Below are 22,299 nucleotides of genomic sequence, written 5' to 3' on the forward strand. Positions count from 1 at the left end.
CAGCTCATTATTTATTTGCTGTGCATCCATTAAGTTCCTTGTCATATGTTTTTAAAAGTAGACAGTTATTTTGGGCAAAACTCCTTAATTATAAGGTTGGGCTTCTCATAAATGTGGACTAATATGCCTATAAATTGTGGTATAGAAATGAATTTTTCCTTCCCAGATTGGTGTCACCATTGTGCCTGGCTCCCTATTTCCGGTTACTGAGACTTTGTGTGGAGAAACAACATGATGGAAACTTGGAGGAGATTGATGGTTTGTTAGGTATAGGACAAACTTACCAGATCCTTTCCTCTCTGTGGCCTTTCTTTGGTAAACTTAGGAAAGGGACAGACCAGTACATGGCGTGTGGGGGAGAAATTTTCTAATTTCACAGAATAGTATAGCAGTAATAATAGAGTTCCAAAGACAGAATAATACATACAGAATCCCAACATGTTAACAAATCAGTTGTTATCATAGTTCCATATTCATTTCTGGTCTTTGCCCCTATAATTGTTGCAAAGACTTCTTAATTATATTTGTTGACTGCTGCTAATATAGAAGTATTTTGGTACTTACCAAAGCTTGATCTTCACATACAAGTTACAGGAGAAACTACATAGATGGATAGCTAGCTCCAAGGGCAGCATCCAGGTTTTGTTGACTTGAACCAAAGTGAATAAAATATCTGTCTTCTCTTTTAGATTGTCCTATATTGCTCACTGACCTGGAACCTGGAGAGAGGCTGGAGTCCATGTCTGTTAAAGAACATTCATTCATGTGTTCGCTCATATATCTTACTCTCAACTGGTTCCGAGAGGTGAGCAGTTATTAGAACATTTCACCTATTATCTATCTGTATTTTCTTTCAAAACAGAACTATTTTCTTCGTTCCCACGAGACTCCCTAAAAAGTCTACCACACACTAACTCATGTACTTCCCTGGCTGTATGTCCCACTCCTCCCTAATTGTATGTACCTTCTGATGCAGCCAAATAAAAATACTAGAATTCACTTAATGTTGCCTATGCTTTACTACCTCCAAACCTTTTCATAGTATTTTTACTTCTGCCTGGAATAATGTCACCTTCTCCTTTTGTGAAAAAATACTGTTCATCCTTGCTTAAGTACACACCTAATGTTTCAAATCAGTGAGATCAATTGAATGAGTTTCCCCCTTCCTTTAGAACATATTTGTCCTTAATGAAATGCACAGTAATATGAAACATAAGGAAAATGAAATGATGAAAATGAGGGTAACATCTTACATCTATATCACACCTCCTTTCTCATGCATATTATCCCTGAGAATGTTTATTTACTTGAATTAGATCTTCTTATCCTCACAATTATGTTATGACATAGACAAGAAAGAGTATCATCTTCTTTTTACACATATGGAATTGCAGGTACAGAGAGTTCAGCCATTAAAATTTATGAAGCACTCTACAGTGCAAAATGCTGGGCTCATTTTTTAATTTACACTATTTAATTCATACAACAACTGCAGTCTCAACTATAGGTAGTTGAATAAATAATGGCTCAGAAAGGTTAAAGACTTGTCCAGGGTCACACAACTCGTAAGTAGCAGAATAAGACTTGTTTCACCAAAGTGTATGCTCTCTGACCACTGTGCTATTCCGCCTTGTAATTTAACTTATAATAAATAGAACTTGGATTAAAAGTCAGGTGTTCTGTATTGGCGCAGGGCTTTTTCCTCTACGGCACCTTGCTGAGAACACTTTTTGTGCGTTACATACTAAACTCAGATTCTGCCGCAGAATGGCATCTTTTAGCTCTGGATGAGCAAGGTTAAAATCTGAACACTTTAAAGTATGAGAATATAATTTGTACTTTCGCAGGTTGTAAATGCCTTTTGCCGGGAACCGTCACCTGAGATGAAGGGGAAGGTGCTCACCCGGTTAAAGCACATTGTAGACCTGCAGGGAATCCTGGAAAAGTACTTGGCAGGTAAGGGAAGTATCCTGATAGCCCTACTTGGACAGTAGTGAGGAGATAAAGAACTTAGCTTTTAAGCCAGGCTCAATGATAGCAGTGAGTGTATCCATTTTGCTTCCATTGTTACCTCCAAGAGCTTTTGCTTCTTAAGAAAGTATAAACATTGGTTACACTTTTGTAAAGCTACTTTGATTTTTTAGAAGTCAAACTTGCAGTGCCCTTTGACTTCTGAACATAATTATGAATGAGGAGTAAGGCTGAAAGCTCATAATACCTGTGACCATTAAGTAAACTTGTCTTTTTAAAGTGCTAGCTTGATTCTCTGGGGAAAACATGGAGCTTCCGTCAAGCCCTCACCTAAATAATTGCGTGTAAAAGCAACTGTTGTGTGACCAAATATTAATATCTTTATCAATGTAAGCTAATTTATTTTGTCCTTATCTGCTTGTGTATTTTATATCATTATTTAGAATAGTTTTATCTTAATCAAAATCATTTAATATGATTTTCCTATAAGTTATCCCTGGCCATTTTCCTATGCCCAAACAGTTAATGTCAGATGACTTGAATGCATCTTATAGGAAGTCAGCCATGTGTGGTAGTTCCAGAAACTAGTTTTTAGCCAATTGGGTGATTAACATTCCCAGTCTAACGATGGTATATGGTTGTTATATATTGATCTTCTGCCTGCTATCTGTTTCAGTCATCCCAGACTGTATTCCTCCTCTTGGAACCTTTGACTTAGAAACTTTAGATGTAACACCTCATGCCAGTGCTGCTTTTTCAGCAAAAATTAAAAAACAAGGAATTACAGGTATGTTCTTATATCTTACTGTCTTCATATGAGCCACGTTGAATTGACCTAAGAAGAGGTTATATGCATCAAGGCATCAGTACTGGAGAGATTATGTAATTGAACCCTTTCTTTGGCTTTTATAATGAACTGTAGTTTGGGGTTATAAAATTACCTCCTCTGCCTCTAGGGAGTCTTTAGCAGGTTGTTTTCTAAAAGCAGTGATATTTAGCAAATGTGATTATTGATTCCTTGGGTCAATTTTCTCTTTTTGAAACATAAGGAGGAAGGAAACGAAAAGCAGGTGGCAACAAAACATCCTCCCATGACACACTTTCAAAGGAAGATGGTTCAGAATGCGACCCTACACCATCTAATAGAGGCCAGCTGGAAAAGGTATTGGAATGGTGCATATCCATGAAGATGTGTAACAGCCCAGTGGGATTAACAGAGGGCCAGCTTTATTGTCTGCATTTAACAGAAAAAAAATTAGAGAAAGGAGAACTTAGCTTTTAAGCCAGGCTCAGTGATAGCAATGAGTGCGACCATTTTTCTTCCATTGTTATCTCCAAGAGCTCTTGCTGCTTTTTTTTTTTTTAATATGTCTTTATTGATTTCAGAGAGGGAAAAGGAGAGGGAGAGAGAGAGAGAGAGAAACATCAATGATGGGAGTCATTGATCGGCTGCTTCCTGCACGCCCTCTACTGGGGATTGAGCTGGAAAATGTGCCCTGACCGGGAATCAAATCTCGACCTTCTGGATCCTAGGTCAATGCTCAGCTGCTGAGCCACGCTGGCCCGGCAAGCTCTTGCTTCTTAAGAAAATATAAAAGTGTCCCTATCAGTAGCAGAGTTCACATTAGGCTCGAAGTTCTTATCACTACCACACACTGTTTTTCTAATTATTTTCTTGAATATTTTACTCCCTTTCTTGCACCCTAGCAGTACTTTGAATTGTTTCTTGTAGTAATTATCAAATTCTGTCTTCAGACATAGTTGTAGATATGTTCCTTTTAGCCTCTTTCCCCTTTCAATCCCAGGTTGTCAACTTCTTGATAGACTGAGATAATATGGATATACTTTGAACAGTTTCTGGTACTTAGTAAACAGTAGTTCCCTTTTCCAGTATCTCTGTACCGCTCATAAGGTGGCTTTCATGTGTTTGTGATGTTGCCTGAACCACATGGATCCCAATTATTTGTTTCTTAGCTACTGTTTATTGAGGATTATACTTGATCTTAGCCAGAAGTCAAGAAGCAATGTTTATTGAGTATTTATTATGTATAACTCCTCTAATCATCCTAAAAACCCAAGGTTAGTATTCGTATTCATATTTAATAAATGAGAAAACTAACACCCAGAGAGGGTAAGTGACTTAGCCAAGGTCTCATGGTTAATAAGTGCTTGATCAAGGACTTGAAGCCACATCTTTTTTTGTTAATTTATTTTCCAGTTACAGTTGACATACGATATTATATTAGTTTCAAGTGTACAAAATAGTAATTAGACATTTATGTACCTTATGATCACCCCAATAAGTCTAGTACTCATTTGACATCATACATAGTTATTACGATATTATTGACTATATTCCTATGCTGTATTTAATTTCTTTCACCTTTTTCACCCATCTCCCCCCACCCCCACCCCCACCCCACCTGGAGACCATCAATTTGAAGAAGCCAGATCTTTCTGGCCACTAAGCTCATAGTTTCCTGTACTACACCATAATGCCTTGATTTGTCTAATAGTTCATTCCTAAGTAGAAACCAATAAAGAACCTTGATGTGTGACTTATATCCCAATATAAATTAGGTGCTCTGTCTCAGGAATATTTAGAGACTGGTGAAAGGAATTTAGTGATGTGATAAAAATGTAACTTTTGGCATAAGATGAATGCATAATTCCACTTCAGAATCTTCATTAAAAATTAGACTAAATAGAATCTTCATTGCCTTGGCTGATTCGGCTCAGTGGTTAGTGTGTCAGCGCGTGGACTGAAGGGTCGGGAGTTTGATTTCTGCTCAAGGGCACACGCCTCGGTTACAGGTTAGATCCCAGGCCCCAATGGGGCACTTGGGGGAGGCAACCAGTCAGTGTGTCTCTCACATCAATGTTTCTCTCTCTCCCCCTCCTCCCTTCCTTCCACTCTCTTTAAAAAAAAAAAAAAAATCAATGGAAAAAATATCCTTGGGTGAAGACTGAAAATAATAGAATCCTCATTTATTCTGTTGGTTGCTGCTACTTTCTCCCTAGGAGTTCAAAGGGAAAGAAGAAAAGACAGTGTCACTACAGAATTATCATTTCTCATTCCGAGAGCTGGACATGGAGGTCTTCTCTATTCTGCGTTGTGGGCTTGTGACCAAGGTCATCTTAGACACTGAAATGCACACTAAAGTAAGTGACAGCGATGAGATCCCAGAATTTAATCTTCTTTCAGAAAGTACCTCAGCTCTATTCTTATTTCATAAAGAATACCATGATATTGAGAGAAGTTGGACTCTAGCTTCCAAAGCCTTTATGTGTGAAATGATGAAGTCATCTTTGTTATCTTGATGTTTATAAGTCTCAGTTTTTTATAGTGAGCTAGACTTTATAAAAGACTGTGCTAATGAAGTGATCCTTAACTTATTTTCATGATATTTGTTTTGCATCCATGAGATGCTTATCAAAACTTTCTGTGTTTGCCAGTAATCTAGACATTGGCACTTCAGTAGTGTATACCACATGATGTTTGCCTTCAAGTAGTTCATAATCTAATAAAGGAAGTAGACATAAGTAGTAGTATGTGCTATGTTGATGGTCTCAAGTACCAATGGCACTGAGGAGAGAATGGTATTTATTAGGAAGTTAGTAGTAGAGCACATTTTCACAGAAAAGCTAACTTTTGTCATGGGATTTCACCAGAGTCGAGGTTCTCCAGGTTAAGAAAATTGAGAAATAGCATGAATTTTTACCATAGATTTTTTTAAGAATGTAAACTCCTTCAGAATAGAGACAGCATCTTTTTTTAAATTTTTATTCAGTCTTTCTACATCAGCTTGTACTTGGAGATTTGCCATAAATATGACGAGTGAACAGTTTGAAGTAATACTGTATTTGACCCATTCTGTTTCTGGTGGTGTAATGTATTTATAGGGATCCTGCCCAAAGTTAACAGTAGTAAAACAGTAGGGAAAAGAAAATATGAAAGGGTTATATAATGAACAGAGAAAATTGAAATTCTCTTGAATTAGTCATTTTTTAATCTCATGGTGCTTAGGAAATGTACCTCAAGTCCACAGTTGGGAAGATACACAGGCATTTCTTTCTAGAGAAAAATTATGTCTTCCAAAACTATACTGCCTATTAAAATTTTATTTTGATAATTTGAAATTTTTTTTTACTTTAGAAATGCTTGACTTTTTAATTTGTTGACATAGCACAACAACCATGTTTTATATGAGGTGGGGGAAATTTTCCCCTTTTTTAGTAATGGTCAGATTCTTCAGTCATTGGGAAGACTAAACAAAATGTGTTTCCCAAAATAGATGGCTAGGGCATGCTTGGAATTATTCTTTTCTTATTGCTTGTGACAGGCTACAGAAGTTGTGCAACTTCAGCCCCCTGAACTGCTTTTCTTGTTGGAAGATCTCTCCAATAAGGTGGAGAATATGCTGACACCTTCTGTTGCCAGGAGAGTCCCCTTCCTCAAGGTTAGTATAGGCAGAAGCACAGGCCCTGGCCTTAGTGGATTTGGAAACAAGGAGGTCTTAGTATGAATAAGTTGGCACTTTCTCTGGCATTGTGTTTGGGTCACTGGGTAGCATGGTGGCAGCCTCATTGCCAGACCATATTCACTTGTTTAGAAAGGAACTCTGAAGCAGAGAAAACAGAAGTGCCACCCAAAGCAGGAAGTGTATTTCTAAGTGCCCCAAACATTCCTGAATCCTGTGTTTGGGTTTTGTGGGGGTTTTTTGTTTGTTTTTTTGTTTTGTTTTTTAAATATATCTTTATGGATTTCAGAGAGAAGAAAGGAGAGGGAGAGAGAGAGAGAAACATCAATGATGAGAGAGTCATTGATCGGCTGCCTCCTGCATGCCCCCGACTGGGGATTGAGCCCGCAACCCGGGCATGTGCCCTGACCGGGAATCAAATCCCGATCCCTGGATCCTAGGTCGACGCTCAACCGCTGAGCCACGCCCGGCTGGGCTTGGGTTTTGGTTTTAACAGCCTTCCAAACTAAGCCCATGCCCAAGCTTTAGTGTAATACTTAATCATCTGGAGAAGCCAGAACTTTGAATGTGTATGTAATGTACAATGGACCATAGCATCTGGTAAAGCAATTGGATGATGCAAACAACAAAATATTAAAATTTTAGGTGTAAACATTTCAACATTAATACATCCAGTTACTCAATTCTTTCTTGTTTGCACTCACTATTTGCTTTACATTCTTATTAGCCTAAATGATTTCTGTTTCTGTGTGAGCTTTAATCTCATTAGTAATTATGATCTGTACTTCTCAAACAGTGGCCGTACTCTATAAAAGCCAATGTCTTTGTTATTTGATGAAGGAGCAAGATCCCTCTTTCAGAATAGTCTTAGGCAAGTACCCCTACCTGGTGGCATAGGTTTAACAAAGCCACATAATGAACTCCCCCCCCACTTGTTTTTAGAGAGAGTGGAAGGAAGGGAGGGAGGGGGGTTAGAGGGATAGAGAAACATCGATGTTAAAGAGACACATTGATTGGTCGCCTCCTGCACGCACCCCAGCCGAGGCCAGGGATCGAACCTGCAACCTGGGTACGTGCCCTTGACTGAGAATCAAACCTGCGACCTCTTTGGTCTGAGGGCCGACGCTCTAACCACTGAGAATACTTGCCAGGGCCCCATAATGAACTTTAAATTTCAGAGAAGACATCCAGCAGTTTCTTCCCCAGTAACTCTGAATTTATTACAGAGTAAAGGAAGCCAGAATATTGGATTGTCATATGTCCAGCAGAGATCTGGCCAAGAAATTGCTCATTGTATTGTTCAACTGCTGACTCCCATGTGTAACCATCTGGAGAACATTCACAACTATTTTCAGGTCAGACGCCTGTCTTATTATTGTAGAGACTTAGAAATCACTAAGATACTTCATTTTGGTTAAGAAATATTGAAGGAAAATGAGGGCAACTGATGAAGCAACTGTCCTAAAAGCATTTTTTCCTTTTAGTGCTTAGCTGTTGAGAATCACAGTGTAGTTGATGGACCAGGAATGCAAGTTCAGGAGTACCACCTAATGTCTTCCTGCTATCAGAGGCTACTGCAGATTTTTCATGGGCTGTTTGCTTGGTGAGTATATGGCAGGTACAGTAGGTAGAGATAATCCAGTATATACTTGCTTTTACTTGACAGTCACCAAGGAACTGAGGTATAAAAAAGGAAAAGGCTCCAGACTTAGGTCAATATGGTGCTCATTTTTAGAGTGTTTTTGTCTGCATCATTTCGTTTGATCTCGAATCCCCTGTGTCTTACGGAGTTGCTATTATTACCTCATTTGAAAGTTAGATGACTTGCCGTTGGCTAGCCTGTAACATATCTGACCATCTGATTCTTAGCTGAGTTTGTTGGAGCAAACTTTCTGTAATAGCACTGGAGAGATTGTTACTTAAGAAGTTGTTACTAAACAAGTTCTGGATAAATTCCAGGTTATGTAGTAAAGAACTGAGCACAGTTGGAGCTGGGGTATTTGTGGGTGCCTTCATGGAAGCAATGGGATTTCATCAGGCCCTTGAAAGGTAGATGCCTTTGGGGAGGTAAAGAAAGGGGCTGGAAGGCACAGCATGGATGAAAGAAGAAATGAGAGAAGTGTGTTCCTTAAATGCTTTTGTTCCTCAGGGCTGGCACAGGGCTGGCCCCTCTGTTCTTACTATATAAGTTTCCTGGGCCGTCTCACTCAAGCTTAAATTTGTGCTAAAATTTGTCTTCTGAGCTACAGATATTTATATCAAACTGCCTACGCAACACCCTCTTAGATGTGTCTTGACACGTCAGACTCATCACATTCAAAATGAAGTATACCATCCTTACCACCGTTCCTTCAGCTTTGCCTGACTAGGTAGCTGTCTGAGCCAGATACCAGGAGCTATTCTTTGTCCCTTCCTCTGCTGTCTGCATTTTCTCTCCCACATCTGATCACAAAATCCTATTGATTTTATCTTCTAAATAGCATCTAAATAGCCATCTCATTCTCTACTGTTTCCAAACTCCCATTGTCTCTCACCTGAATTAGATTAGTTTCACATTTGGTCTCTGCCTCCAGTTGCCCTCCCTTGGTCCATTCTTTACAGAGCAGTCAGAATGATCTTCCCAAAGCAAACCCAGTCTTATCCTATCCCAACTTTGGTTTCTGATTGCCCTTAGAGTTTACTTTTTTAATTATTATTGATTTTTGGAGAGAGAGAAACATTGATTTGTTGTTCCACTTGTTTTTGCATTCATTGGTTGCTTCTTGTATGTGCCCTGACTGGAGATCGAACCTGCAACCTTGGCATGTGGGGACAATGCTCTAACCAACTGAGCTACCTGGCCAGGGCCCTCTTAGATTTTTCTTGAGATCAAACTCTTTTACCTAGCTTCTAAGACCTTGTATTATCTGGCTCCTGCTATTTCACTTGTCTTATACTCTGCCTTCCCGCTCTACTGAATTAATTTCAGTACTCTATTTTGCTTTCACCTGGAAGGCTTCACACATACTCATCCTTCTACCAGAATCCCCACCTTCCTTGATCCCCAGTTTTTTCTAACTCATCTTTGAGATCTGGATTTAAACTTCCTCAGGGGCATCTTCTCTGACCCCTAGGCCAGGTAAGCCTCCTTTCTGCCTCCCTGACCCAGTTCTGTCCTATTACTCTGGTATCCTCTTATGAGGAGACTTACTATACGTTATTATAATTACTTGTTCTTTTGTCTTCCCTCCTGGACTGTGAGTTCTGTGAGAGCCAAGACCAGTCATTGTATTCTCAGTACTTAAGAACAGTGCCTGACAAAAGATCTGAATAGGTGCTTCATCAAGGAGATATATGGAGCCCGGCCAGGCGTGACTCAGTGGTTGAGCGTCGACCTAGGATCCAGGTGATCAGGGTTCGATTCCCGGTCAGGGCACATGCCCGGGTTGCGGGCTGGATCAGTGACTCTCTCATCATTGATGTTTCTGTGTCTCCCTCTCCTTTCCTCTCTCTGAAATCAATAAAGATATATTTAAAAAAAAAAAAAAAAGATATATGGATGGCAAGTAAACACATGCAAATATGTTCAATAGTATTAGTTATTTAGGAAATGCAAGTTAAAAACTATTACATGGTTAAATTAAAAAGATTTACATTGCCCAGTGTTGGCAAGGATGCGGAACAACCGGAACTAACATGTTGCTGGTGGGACTATAAAATGGTACACTCACTAATTTTTTTAATCTTCACTTAAGGATATTTTTTCCATTGCTTTTCAGAGAGAGTGGAAAGGGGGGGGTGGGAGAGAGAACCATCGATATGAGAGAGAGACATCATTGGTTGCCTCCCCCTGTGCCCCAACCGGGGCCAAGGATCGAACCTGCAACTGAAGTACATGCCCTTGGCTGGAATTGAATCCGGGACCCTTCAGTCCATGGGCCCATGCTCTAGCCATTGAGCCAAACCAGCTAGGGTGGTATACCTACTTTTAAAAACACTTTTTCAGTTCCTTAAGAAGTTAGCCCTGGCTCGGTAGCTCAGTTGATTAAAACATTGTCCCGGTAAGACAAGGTTGCGGGTTTGATTTCTGGTCAGGGCACATACAAGAAGCAACCAGTGAGTGCATGGATAGGTGGAACAACAAATTGATGTTTTTCTCTTTTACTCTCTCTTTGTCTCTCCCTGCCTGCTTCCCTCCCCCTCTCAAATCAGTAAATAAATTTTTTTTTTTTTAAAGATAGACATACAACTACCATACAACCCAGCCATTCCACTCCTAGGTATTTACCCAAGAGAAATAAGAGCATATGTCTACACAGAGTCTTGTGCACAAATGTTTATAGCGGCTTCATTTGTAATAGCTCCAAACTGGAAATAACTCCATGTCCATCAAACAGTGAATAGAAAAAAAACAAAAACAACAACAGTGAATAGATAAACAAATTACAGTATATCCATGTGGTGGAATACTACATACAACAACATGGATGACATACAACACCAAAGTGTCATGGGTTCGATTCCTTGAGAGCACATACCTGGGTTGTAAGTTTGATCCCCAGCCCCGATTGGGGCATGTGCAGGAGGCAACGAATTGATGTGTCTCTTCCCCTCCCTCCCTTCCACTCTAAAAAAAATAATAATAAATCAATGGAAAAAATATTCTCAGATGAGGATTAACAAAAAAAGAAAAAGGAAACAGGTCTGCCCAGCATTGGGCGGGAGGATGGAGGGAGGGATGGATTACAAAGGAATATAAGGAAAGTTTTGGCAGTAATGGACATGTTCATTATCATTATTTTCATTGTGATGGCTTCATGGGTTTATATGTAAGTCAACTGATAAATTCAACATTTTGAATACATGCAGCTTATTGTGTGTCAATTTTACTTCAATAAAACTGTCCAAAGAAAAAAGGAAAGAACCTGACCCATAATAGGCCCTCAGAATACACTTGTTGAAAGGAAGAAAGACTATCACTCATGATGTAGAAGATTTTTCTAGAGGATCTAGGAGTTCAGATTGTGCTGGGCCTTGAAAGTTAGGTAGAAGAATTTAAATGTTTTCCAGGGAAGCAATTTTGGAGTTTTATGATCACACCATGATGTAATGAAAACAGTGTTTTAGGATAATCCTGTTGGCAGCAGTGTGCAGAGAGATTGGAAAGGAATGTAAAAAGACCAGTCAAAAGGTGTCACCATGATATATGCATGTGATGATAAGAACCTGACCAAGAGTGGTGGCCTTGACTTGGAAAGGAAAGGACCCAAGGAAAGGTAATCTGAAGACAGAATAGTTAAGACTTACTAGTATAGAAGGAATACCTTCTTTATTGAGCACCTACTATGGATTAGACAATGATTTAGCAATTTGACAAAATTATTCCTCTTTTTTGAGAAGACTGAGACTTATCTCTAAAATGTAGGGAATGAAGGAGAGCATTTTCCCTTGAAACTAAACCTAGGTGGACTGTTAGGTGTTTATGGAAAGACTGTTTTAGGTACATTTCAACTTCTAGTCTGATACTCAGAGCTGTGGTTGAATTTGGCACTTGAGTACTTTAAGTGCTTTAGTTCTAGTTTTTCTTCTGTTGACTTATTGATGGTACAGACTGGAGCCCAGGATCCTCAAATGCTGTCCAAACAATCTTCCTGAAACTAAGCTAAACCATCTTCCCTTGACTTTCCCTTAGGAATGGATTTTTTCAACCTGAAAATCAGAATTTACTGTACTCAGCCCTCGAGGTCCTTACTAACCGACTGAAGCTGAGAGAGCCTGACCAGTCCTTGGAGGAACTGCTTAGGTGAGTCCAGCTACATATCCCAATTTCCCATGAAACTCCTAGGAACAAGATTTCTTGGAAATAACTTGGGTATTTCTTGGTAGTTGTGAGGGAAATTGATATTTTTAGCTATTTTCCTCAGTTATATGAGCTTTCTCTCCAGTGTATTCAGATAAATCCTGAAGCATTAGAAACTGCTAAACAAGTCATTCTAAGTCTTCATGCATCCTTCATCATGCAAAGTTTGCCTTTTCAGGTAATGACTGACAGCACTGACCATCTATAGTCAACTCTTTTTTTGTTGTTTATTTTTGTTTAAAATATTACAGATGTCCCTTTTTCTCCCCCATGACCCATTCCACCCCGACCCTTCCCCCTCCCCAGTCCCTCCCCCCACCATTGTCCGTGTCCTTGGGTTGTGCATATATGCATATAAATTCTTTGGTTAATCTCTCCCCCTCCACCCACCCGCCCTCCTTCCTCCCTCTGACATTCGTCAGTCTGATCTATGCTTCCATGTCATTGAATCTGTTCTGTTCATCAGTTTATTAAGTTCTTTAGATTCCACATATAAGCGAGATCATGTGATGTTTGTCTTTCTCTGCCTGGCTTATTTCACTTAGCATAATATTCTCCAGGTCCATCCATACTGTCCCAAAGGGTATGAGATCGTTCTTTACAGCTGCGTAGTATTCCATGGTGTATCTATAATCAACTCTTGATTATCCTGAGACCTACTCTGTCTCCTAGTAGGGTTGGGTAGTTAGGTAGCAGCTAATTTATTACTGATTGCCTGTATCCTTCCCCAATCTTGGCATAAAAGGAACCTAGGTTGAGGGCTAGGCAGTGGAGGAGAGAGCTGAGATGATCTAAGGGGCATAGCTCCCAGCCTTTTACCCCAGCTTCAGCAGAGTAATTGGGTCTTTGTCACCTCCCCTTAAAGCCTAGGGTATTACTGGGTCTGCAGTCAATACTTGTTATCTCTACTTTTAAAGACTTTTTTTTTTTTTTATCTTTATTGATTTCAGAGAGAAGAAGGGAGAGAGAGATAGAAACATCAATAATGAGAGTCATTGATCAGCTGCTTCCTGCACACCCCTGACTGGGGATCGAGCCTGCAACCCGGGTCTTTTCCCCCCAGACCTCGATCTCCTGGATCATAGGTCGATGGTCAACCACTGAACCACACTGGCCAGGCTTTATTTCATTTTAAATAAAATACTTTTAAATTTGTTTGACCTCCCTCCCACCAATCAATCAGAAGTTGACTCTAGTTTTATTTCAGTTACAATTTTGGATTAATTGTGACTCCCATCTCCCATTACTTCAGTGTATTGAAAGCTGACCATAGGTATATTTATTAAAAGCTGTGCTTTATAATTTCCTTTTACTTTAAACATTTTTCAGTGTTGCTTAAAGCCTTTAAAGAGCAAATGATTGATCTAGTGTTTCCCATATAAACATGGTCTAGACTATTACTTGGAATCTTGGTATACATGACCCCTTCAGGGCCAGCATTCCACCCAATGGACTCTATATTGTCCTGGCTTTCTCCATACAAAGTTATAGTTCTCTATCAGGGTCTTGAAAGAAGGTTGCTACTAAAGCACCTGAAAAGGGGGATTCTGATTCACCATCAAAAGCTTAAGTGGTCTTGGACAACTCATGGATTTAGATCATATTTGTGATGCTTTTTTTTCTTTTTTCCTTACAGCCAAAGCTTCCATTACTTGCAGAATTTCCATCACAGCATTCCCAGTTTCCAATCTGCTCTTTATCTCATCAGACTTTTGATGGTCATTTTGGAGAAATCTACAGCTCCTACTCAGAACAAAGAAAAAATTGGTGATGGACCCAGATCCTCTTTTTTTCCTTCAGAAATAGGATTAATAACTCAAGCTTGTTAATTTGGGCTTCCTAGTACCTTGTGTGTTTTACATGCTAGTACCTTGTGTGTTTTACATGTAAATCCCTCCATAACTGTGGATGTGCCCTCTTGCTAAACTAAGGACATTTCCCCAGAAGGAGCTATGAGTGATCTTTGGTGACATTGCTTAGTGTGCATTTGGTTAGTTCAGTTGGCTAGATAATTTTGTTTCGCTTGTTATTCCTGTCCTTTCATTTTGTCTTATTTTTTTATTATATGAGACATTTGACAAGAAGAGACATAAACCATGAAGTTAATAAAATAGGAGGAAAAAGGGAAATCAGGATTAAAAGTAAAGAAAGGCCTGGCCCCATCCATGATTTTATTTTTCCTGTTAACTGTCTTTTATCATAGCTCTTGGAAGGCAGCTCATTGATTATACGTCCTAATTGGCAACTCAGAAAGCAGGAAGAAAAGGCAAAACAATCCTTTGTTATCCCCTGTTGATTAAAAGGGGGAAGTTTGGTCTGAATCTGAGGCTACTGCTTATTGGCTTGCCCAGGAGGAACAAGATTGGCTTTTCCACTGCCTAGCAGCATTCCTTTTCTCTGTGTATCTATGTGTGTGTCAAGATGGGGTTATAGGGTAGGACATGTTGGGTCTTAGACAAATGCATTTATTTCTGATAGAAGGGCCAGTGGAACAGGTGCCCATGACAGCTTTTTCCAAATTGTCTGTTAGACCAGGAACTTTATAGTAAATAGAAAAGAATAATTCTTTTGATCAATACTCATCCCCAAAAGCCTGAAAAACAGAGGTCTATTTTCCGTGCATGAGATAACTTTGTCTTGTTTCTCCAACAGCTTCCCTGGCCAGACAGTTCCTCTGTCGGGTGTGGCCAAGTGGGGAAAAAGAGAAGAGCAGCATCCCTAATGACCAGCTCCATGCTTTGCTGAGGTGAGGTGCTCCATTTCTCTTCATGAGCCAAATAGCCTTCCATTTTGCCACTGTTGGGATCCCTCATCTGGTCAAAGACTGAGAAATTACCTTGGTTAGGGAGAGCTTGAAAGCAATGAAATAGATTTGAAATTAACAGAATTTAGTAAAGGTGGGTCATAAGATCCTATACAGGTATTCTTGTTTTCCATTGTCAGCTAGTTTCTTATTATTGAATCAAAAAGGAAGAGGAAGAGTCTGCAGTTGTATCCTGCCTTGTTAACCAGTGAATCAATTATTTATTGCCTACCATACCCAAGACACATTCATCACTTCCAAGATGTCTAACTGTATTTCTAATTGAGACATCATTTTCTTACCTCCTATCATGTCTCTGGAATCTTTATTAAAAAAAATTTTTATGGCAGTAGTTGTTTTAAATCTTAATATCTGGTAATAAGAAATCTTGACTTAGGAATTCTGTAACATGTGTTCATGTTCCTATGGCTCTCAATGCAGCATCTACCTAGAGCACACAGACAGTGTTCTGAAGGCCATCGAAGAGATTGCTGGTGTTGGTGTCCCAGAACTGATCAACTCTTCTAAAGATGCCTCTTCCTCCACGTTCCCTACACTGACCAGGTAAGGGAATTCTCTCCTCCAGTTCTTTCTCTAAGTTAGAATTTCACTGTCCAATATATGTAGTTTCCAAGTAAGTACCTTACTCTTCATCTGATTCTGATAGAGGTGCTAGGTACAATCATTCATTTAACACACAGAATGTCTACTATGCACTCTTTCCAAGGGGCTCTCATCCAGCCTGTGTGAAAGGACCTTACTGGAGAATGAATTTTTAGTCAATACAGTCTTAACAGGCAATGAGTAGTCACTAAACTTCTGTCAGTATTTTCATCCTTTAAATAGATTATTTTTCCAATATTTTAACCACTTTTAGAAGGATAAAGTATATCTAATCATATATGTCTCAGTTGTGTGTGTTTTTAATCCTCACCTGAGGATATGTTTTTCCATAGATTTTAGAATGAGAGAAGTGGGGGGAGAGAGAGAGAAAGAGAGAGAAACATCAATGTCGTCAGTCGGTTGCCACCCATGTGCGCCCTGACCAGGAATGGAGCCTTCGACCCTTCCATGCATGGGACAACACTCTAACCACTGAGCAACACTGTCCAGGGCTCACTTAATGGGTTTTGTGTCTCATAATATTAATAGTTACTTTATATTCATATTTATCTCATTTGATCCTTTTGAGGATTTTGTGAGGTATAAGTATCATTAATCCTATTTTAATGTTGAGGAAAATGAGGGTTAGAAAGGGAACTTGCTTAAGCTTATACAGGCAATAAAGTAAATAATGGAACTAGGAACTTAAAGTTGGATCTTCTCACCACTACTTCACTGCTCTTTCTATACCATCACACTATCTCCCTTCAAAAAGTTAATTCCATTGTTTCATAGGCCATCTTTTTGGGCTCATTTCTAAATTCTTATCACTTCCCCATCCTCTTACAGTGGACCCCAGTGAAAGGACATTCAGAGAGGTAGGGAAGGAAATGACTTTTGATTCCTTGGCTTCTTCCCAGGAAGTTCTTTCTAACCAGTGCATCATTGTGTGGGCATGCATGCTGTTCCCCTCTTCTAGGCACACCTTTGTCATTTTCTTCCGTGTGATGATGGCTGAACTAGTGAAGACAGTCAAAGGTCTTCAGGCTGGCACAGCAGCAGACTCTCAGCAGGTGAGTCAAATACTCCCACTCCAAGAAGTAGATTTGGATTACAGTTAAGTCCTCAATGTCATTGATTGGTTCTTGGAAACTGCACCCGTAAGTGAAACTTTGTATAACTAAACCAGTTTTACCATAGTCTAATTGATATAAACAAGAATTAAGTTCCTACAGCATATTTCTGGTCATCAAAACATTACCAAACTTCTAAATAAAGACCCAAAACACTTCTAATATTAAACATTGAAATAAATGTGAGCTCTACATATATTTAAGAAAGATTAATAAAAGCAAGTAAGATGATTATTTTCCAACCTGCTTTTACCAGTTCAGAATCGGAATGGCCGGAGCCAGTCCTGGCAGCTCAGGGTGCAAGAAGGGAATCCACCCTGGACGGGAGTCCCTTCCATCTCAGGGCTGTCTGTCTGTCTGTCTGTCTCTCTCTCTCTCTCTCACACACACACACACACACACACACACACACTCACTCACTCACTCAGACTGGAACATTAAACATGCCAATTAAGCTAATGCACACACCTTTGGGATGTGGGAGGAAACCAGAGTACCTGGAGAAGACCTATTCAGACATGAGGAAAATGTGCAAACTGCACACAGAAAGTGGCAACAGAATGACATTAAATGAAACCTGTTATTCAAGGATCTGCTGTATTTCCTTGGGTCCAGGGTTTCTCCTAAGCTATTTTCTTTGATTTACTGAGATCAAGGATTTTTTTCCCCAAAGATCTCCTGGCTTAATTTCCTTTCCTTCTGGTTGGAGGTGAGGATTGGGCTCTGTTTTCCCTGGTTACTGCACAGGGAAAAGCTTGGACTGCTCCATAGGCCCTAGCTCTGGAAAAAATGTCTTTGGTTGCAGCTTCATGTGTCTGGCAGTGTGCTACTTGTGAGCTAGCATAAGGTGAGCAAGCCTATTTGAGATGCAGTGGTCCTGGGCCTTGGTAGCCTGCTAACCAGAACTATGCTAGAACCACTAAGAGCACAGGGTAGCTTAGGAAATCAGAGAAGCCACAGGGACCTAATAGCCAGTAGATATATTTCAGAGGCTTTTTCCACCTGGAAATTACTGAAAAGGAGTCATTTTATTAGAAAGTCTCTATAAGGTACCCTGACATTATATACTAGGGCCTCAGAACCATCTTAGGGATGCACTAGTTGTCATATCTTTTTAGGAGGATAATTGGCTTAAATCTTTGGATAGTTACAGAATTCAAGAACCATGTATTAGTAGTAGTATAGAAAGAGACAAAGTTTGTTGTGATTCAGAGGTGCCTGTATATTTGGCTGCCCCCAGATTCATGAAGAGAAGCTCCTCTACTGGAACATGGCTGTCCGAGACTTCAGTATCCTCATCAACCTGATAAAGGTGAATATGGAGGCTCGTTGACTCATCTCACTGGCTGACTGCAGAAACCAACCTTCCTCTTTATCATCTGTGCCACAGTACTTAATATTTAATGGCTCCTTCCACATGTCATTCCCCCACTCTCTCTCACCTTGGGTCCTCTGTCATCTGGCAACATACCCCACTGTCTCCCTCTTCCAACGCAGAATGCCTTCGTTATCCTTCAACATACTCTGCTCTCACCCACTCCATGATTTTGCTCAGGCTGTTCCCCAGCTTCGACTGTCGTACTCTCCACCTCTTAGCCACTCCTTCTTATGGCTTCAGTTCAAGGCTTTTGACTCTACAATGCCCTCTTCTTAACATCCCCATTTGGAATCAATTACTTGTTCCATTTTGCTCCCCTCTATCTTTTCTCGAAATTTAATTGTGGTGATTACTTTATTTTGCTTTGTTATTAATTTAACTGTTGACAGGCCTTCTTCATTTTAGAATTCTCTACAACACCCAGAGCTGTGCTTTGCACAATAAGAGGCTGGGGTGCTCAATGGAGCAGACCTCAGCTTTGGTTTCTTGCCTTTCATCTCTCCAGGTGTTTGATAGTCGTCCTGTTCTGCATGTATGTCTAAAGGTGAGTGGCTAACCGGGGCCCTCTTTGGTATTTATTCTTCCTGTGGGGCTCTCTAGAGAGGGCCTCAGCTGGGAGGAATTGCTTAATACTTCGCTCACAAGCCAGAGTCTGTGGAACCTGAGCTAACAGGTAGTAGTGTAGGAAAGACAGTGGGTACATTTTCCTATACTAGTTGGATAACTAGAGAAACCCACTTTCCTATGAGTTTGAAAACTCGGTTCAAGTCTTAGAACTAAGAGGAGTGGCTTTGCTCCCTACCATTTCTTCCCAGGCAACAAGGAGGAAGGAGGAGTACATGATTCCTCTTTTTAAAGCTCATGGTGGCTTCATAAACGTGAGCACTGATATTCTCATAACTGCTGAACTCCTCTCTCAATTGAAAAGCCCAGATTAGCCCTAGATTTGATGGTACACCGAGTGGGTTAAGAGCTAGTGAATGTTATGGGGAGAATGCTTTTTCCCTATTCCTGATATTCCTTCCAAGTGGATGTCACCCCATTCTTACCTCCTGCCCTCTCACTTTTTACTCCACCCTGATGCCAGTGTGGGAGATGAGTAGGGAGAGTGATTTATCTGATTGGCAAATTTGGGAATTGGGCATGTACTTTCTTGGCTCTACCCAATTTTTTCTTCTTGGGAGTAAGTTGTCCTCAGGAAGCTGGGATTCACCTTTGTTCTTCTGCACCCTCATTCTTAAGTTGAGCAAGGCCCCTACCCATTGGCTGTGTCTAGGGTAGATAAATCTGCCTAATTCTAAGTTTAGTTAGCAGGCCCATTTAGTTTTGCATTGAGCTACATTCTCCAAATTAACGTTTTGGACCCCTCCCAATTTATTTTTTATGCACAAAGGAAAGAAAATATGTGGATGATGTTATGCTGCCTCAGACAGGGAACTTTTAGGGTGAAAGACCTTAGCTAGTGTCATCATCAGTGTTTCTTTTCTCTTCAGTATGGGCGTCTCTTTGTGGAAGTATTTCTGAAGCAGTGTATGCCGCTCCTAGACTTCAGTTTTAGAAAACACCGGGTAAGAATTGAGGGAAGAGAGCACAAACATTCTCTATATGGTGTGTTCAGAAGATACATCCATAGTGATTCCTGGTCTGGGCATGGGGGCAGTCCCCTTGCCCAGGTTCTGGGCCACAGTTCTACTTGGGCACCTTTGGTCCACTTCAGCCATCACCAGAGATGCCCATTTAGATGGAATATTCCAAAATAGACTGAGCTGAGACTCCATCTGATTGAAGCCCACCTCCCTGCTTCTCCAGATATGGGGGTCTTCATTCCTTATAGCTTGATTTTATTGTGTTGCTGCACTCCCAGGACCTAATATATCAGTGGTTGTTTGTCTATTCTTTTGTGCTTCTCTGGGTCTACTTTCAGGAATAATAATTTTTTTTTTTTAAGAGCTTATTTGTTTCATAAACTCTTTGCTGTTATAATGGATAGTCTTGAGAGTTTTTTTAGCCAAGTGGGATCCAGGGCTAGAGTAGTGAAATCAGGATAGAAACAGGTGATTTTTTTACACATATTTAGCAAATTGAACTTTGGAAAACATAATATTTGGTTGGTGTCTCATAACCCAGAAAGAGAGAAGGGAGGACAGCTAGACAGCACTTCTATTTAGGGCCAAATTAAGGCAATTATTGATATATAGCTAGAACCTGCAAGGATATCTTGCATCTAAAATGAAATGAGAGGCCCAGACAGCATGGTTCAGTGGATGAGCATTGACCTATGACCCAGGAGATCGGAGGTTCGATTTCCAGTCAGGGCACATGCCCGGGTTGCAGGCTCAGTCCCCAGTAGGGGGCGTGTAGGAGGCAGCCGATCAATGACTCTCTCATCATCGATGCTTCTATCTCTCTCTCCCTCTCCCTCTCTCTCTCTGAAATCAATAGATATATTTAAAATAAAAAAATAAAATGAAATGAGAGCATTTCAAATGGCATTTATGAATTTTGTTGGTTATAGGAAGATGTTCTGAGCTTACTGGAAACCTTCCAGATGAACACAAGGCTGCTTCATCACCTGTGTGGGCATTCCAAGGTAAGAGGGAAAGCAGATCACATCACCAGCCTGCTTGTTGGCTTCATCAGCAGTTGTGATTAGGAGATATACAGGCTTCAGTTCCTTCTTCGTTTTGTACCCATCTAGAGCCTTTATTTCTGGGACCATGTCTGTCCAAAGGTAGTGTATTCAAAGTGGTCAAATCCTTAGGTGCTGGTTAAGATAGGGCCATCATCTAGACAGGAGTTTCTGCATCTAAAATTTGACTCAAAATCCATAACCCTATTTCCTTCTTTGATGAGAGAGATGGAATGTTGTTGGTGGATATGCTACTGCTACAAAATACATGGGGTAGGAGGAATATTATGTAAGGGATGATTCTGCAGGAGAGAAGAGGTGGTTCTAAAAGTAGCTATCTTGCATTGGCCCATGTGGCTCAGTGGTTAGAGCATCGGCCTCTGCACCAAAGGGTCGAGAATTAGATTCCTAGCCAAGGGCAGGTACCTCGGTTGCGGGTTTCGCCCCTGCCCCCCATCAGAGTACGTGCAGGAGGCAACCAGTCAATATGTCTGTCACATCAATGTTTCCCTCCCTCCCTCCCTCCCTCCCTCCCTCCCTCCCTCCCTCCCTCCCTCCCTCTCTCTCTCCCTCTCTCCCTTTCTCCCCCTCTTCCCCTCCCCTTCCTTCTGCTTTCTCTGAAAAGCAATGGAAAAAATTTCCTTGGGTGAGGATTAACAAAAAAATAAAAATAGCTATCTTTAGCACTTTCCAACTATACTACTTAACTTGTCAAGGAACACATCTATCTCCTGTGAGAACATTTTAGCATTAAAGGACTTTTCCACTTGCAGACTACAGTTGAAACATTGTCCCTTTTTGTCTGAAGGGGCACAGAACCATAGAGTTCTGCAGTCACTGGCAAACCAAGTGATTTTTGGATCCAGTATTTATTACTCACCTCCTCCCCAGTGCTAACTTTAGAAGGTACTGAAGAGTGAAATTTTAAGGACTCTCTCAGCTAAACAGGGCTACTCTCCATTATTTAATATCAGTGTAATACATACTCAAGAATATTTTAGGTAAGTTCATTGATAATTGGTCAATAAGAGGTTATGAAGAGGAACCTAGAGGTGTTGGTGGTATGTCTTCTGAGCTCTCTTAGCTTGAAGGACAGCTGCTATTCTCTTCAGAGTACTCTGCCAAACTACTGCTGTTTGATGGAACATTTCTCTGGCCTATACTGGCAGGACTTATGCTCTTACACAGTGTTCAAGATGTCAGGAATGCAAAAGTTTCTGTATAGGAAATGTCAGTGCATGATGAGAAACCCAGATGAGTTAGGTGCATTTGTTTCCATTCAGATTCATCAGGACGTGAAACTCACCAAACATGTGCCTTTTCTCAAAAAGACCCTGGAGCTGTTAGTTTGCAGAGTGAAAGCCATGCTTGTCCTCAACAATTGCAGGGAGGCTTTCTGGCTGGGCAATCTCAAAAACCGGGACTTGCAGGTAAGCCTGGGGCCCTGCTAGCGATAATCTCC

At 40.4% G+C, this 22,299-nt stretch overlaps 1 protein-coding gene across 1 annotated transcript in view; it reads left to right on the plus strand.

The window, feature by feature from the left end:
• Positions 1-22,299, plus strand: part of FANCD2 (FA complementation group D2) — a 58,104-nt gene that overhangs the window by 32,452 nt on the left and 3,353 nt on the right. The window contains exons 24-42 of the mRNA XM_081159655.1: positions 167-267; positions 690-805; positions 1,848-1,956; positions 2,648-2,758; positions 3,021-3,133; positions 4,993-5,133; positions 6,315-6,431; positions 7,679-7,807; positions 7,937-8,055; positions 12,124-12,234; positions 13,928-14,058; positions 14,944-15,037; positions 15,536-15,658; positions 16,677-16,770; positions 18,071-18,142; positions 18,714-18,752; positions 19,702-19,776; positions 20,724-20,798; positions 22,121-22,267. Of these exons, the coding sequence (XP_081015781.1) occupies positions 167-267; positions 690-805; positions 1,848-1,956; positions 2,648-2,758; positions 3,021-3,133; positions 4,993-5,133; positions 6,315-6,431; positions 7,679-7,807; positions 7,937-8,055; positions 12,124-12,234; positions 13,928-14,058; positions 14,944-15,037; positions 15,536-15,658; positions 16,677-16,770; positions 18,071-18,142; positions 18,714-18,752; positions 19,702-19,776; positions 20,724-20,798; positions 22,121-22,267 (2,017 nt within the window). The remainder of the gene's footprint in view (positions 1-166; positions 268-689; positions 806-1,847; positions 1,957-2,647; positions 2,759-3,020; positions 3,134-4,992; positions 5,134-6,314; positions 6,432-7,678; positions 7,808-7,936; positions 8,056-12,123; positions 12,235-13,927; positions 14,059-14,943; positions 15,038-15,535; positions 15,659-16,676; positions 16,771-18,070; positions 18,143-18,713; positions 18,753-19,701; positions 19,777-20,723; positions 20,799-22,120; positions 22,268-22,299) is intronic.

This window comes from Miniopterus schreibersii (genome assembly GCF_964146895.1).
Source record: "Miniopterus schreibersii genome assembly, chromosome: 15".
In the NCBI taxonomy this organism is placed as follows: Eukaryota; Metazoa; Chordata; class Mammalia; order Chiroptera; family Miniopteridae; genus Miniopterus; species Miniopterus schreibersii.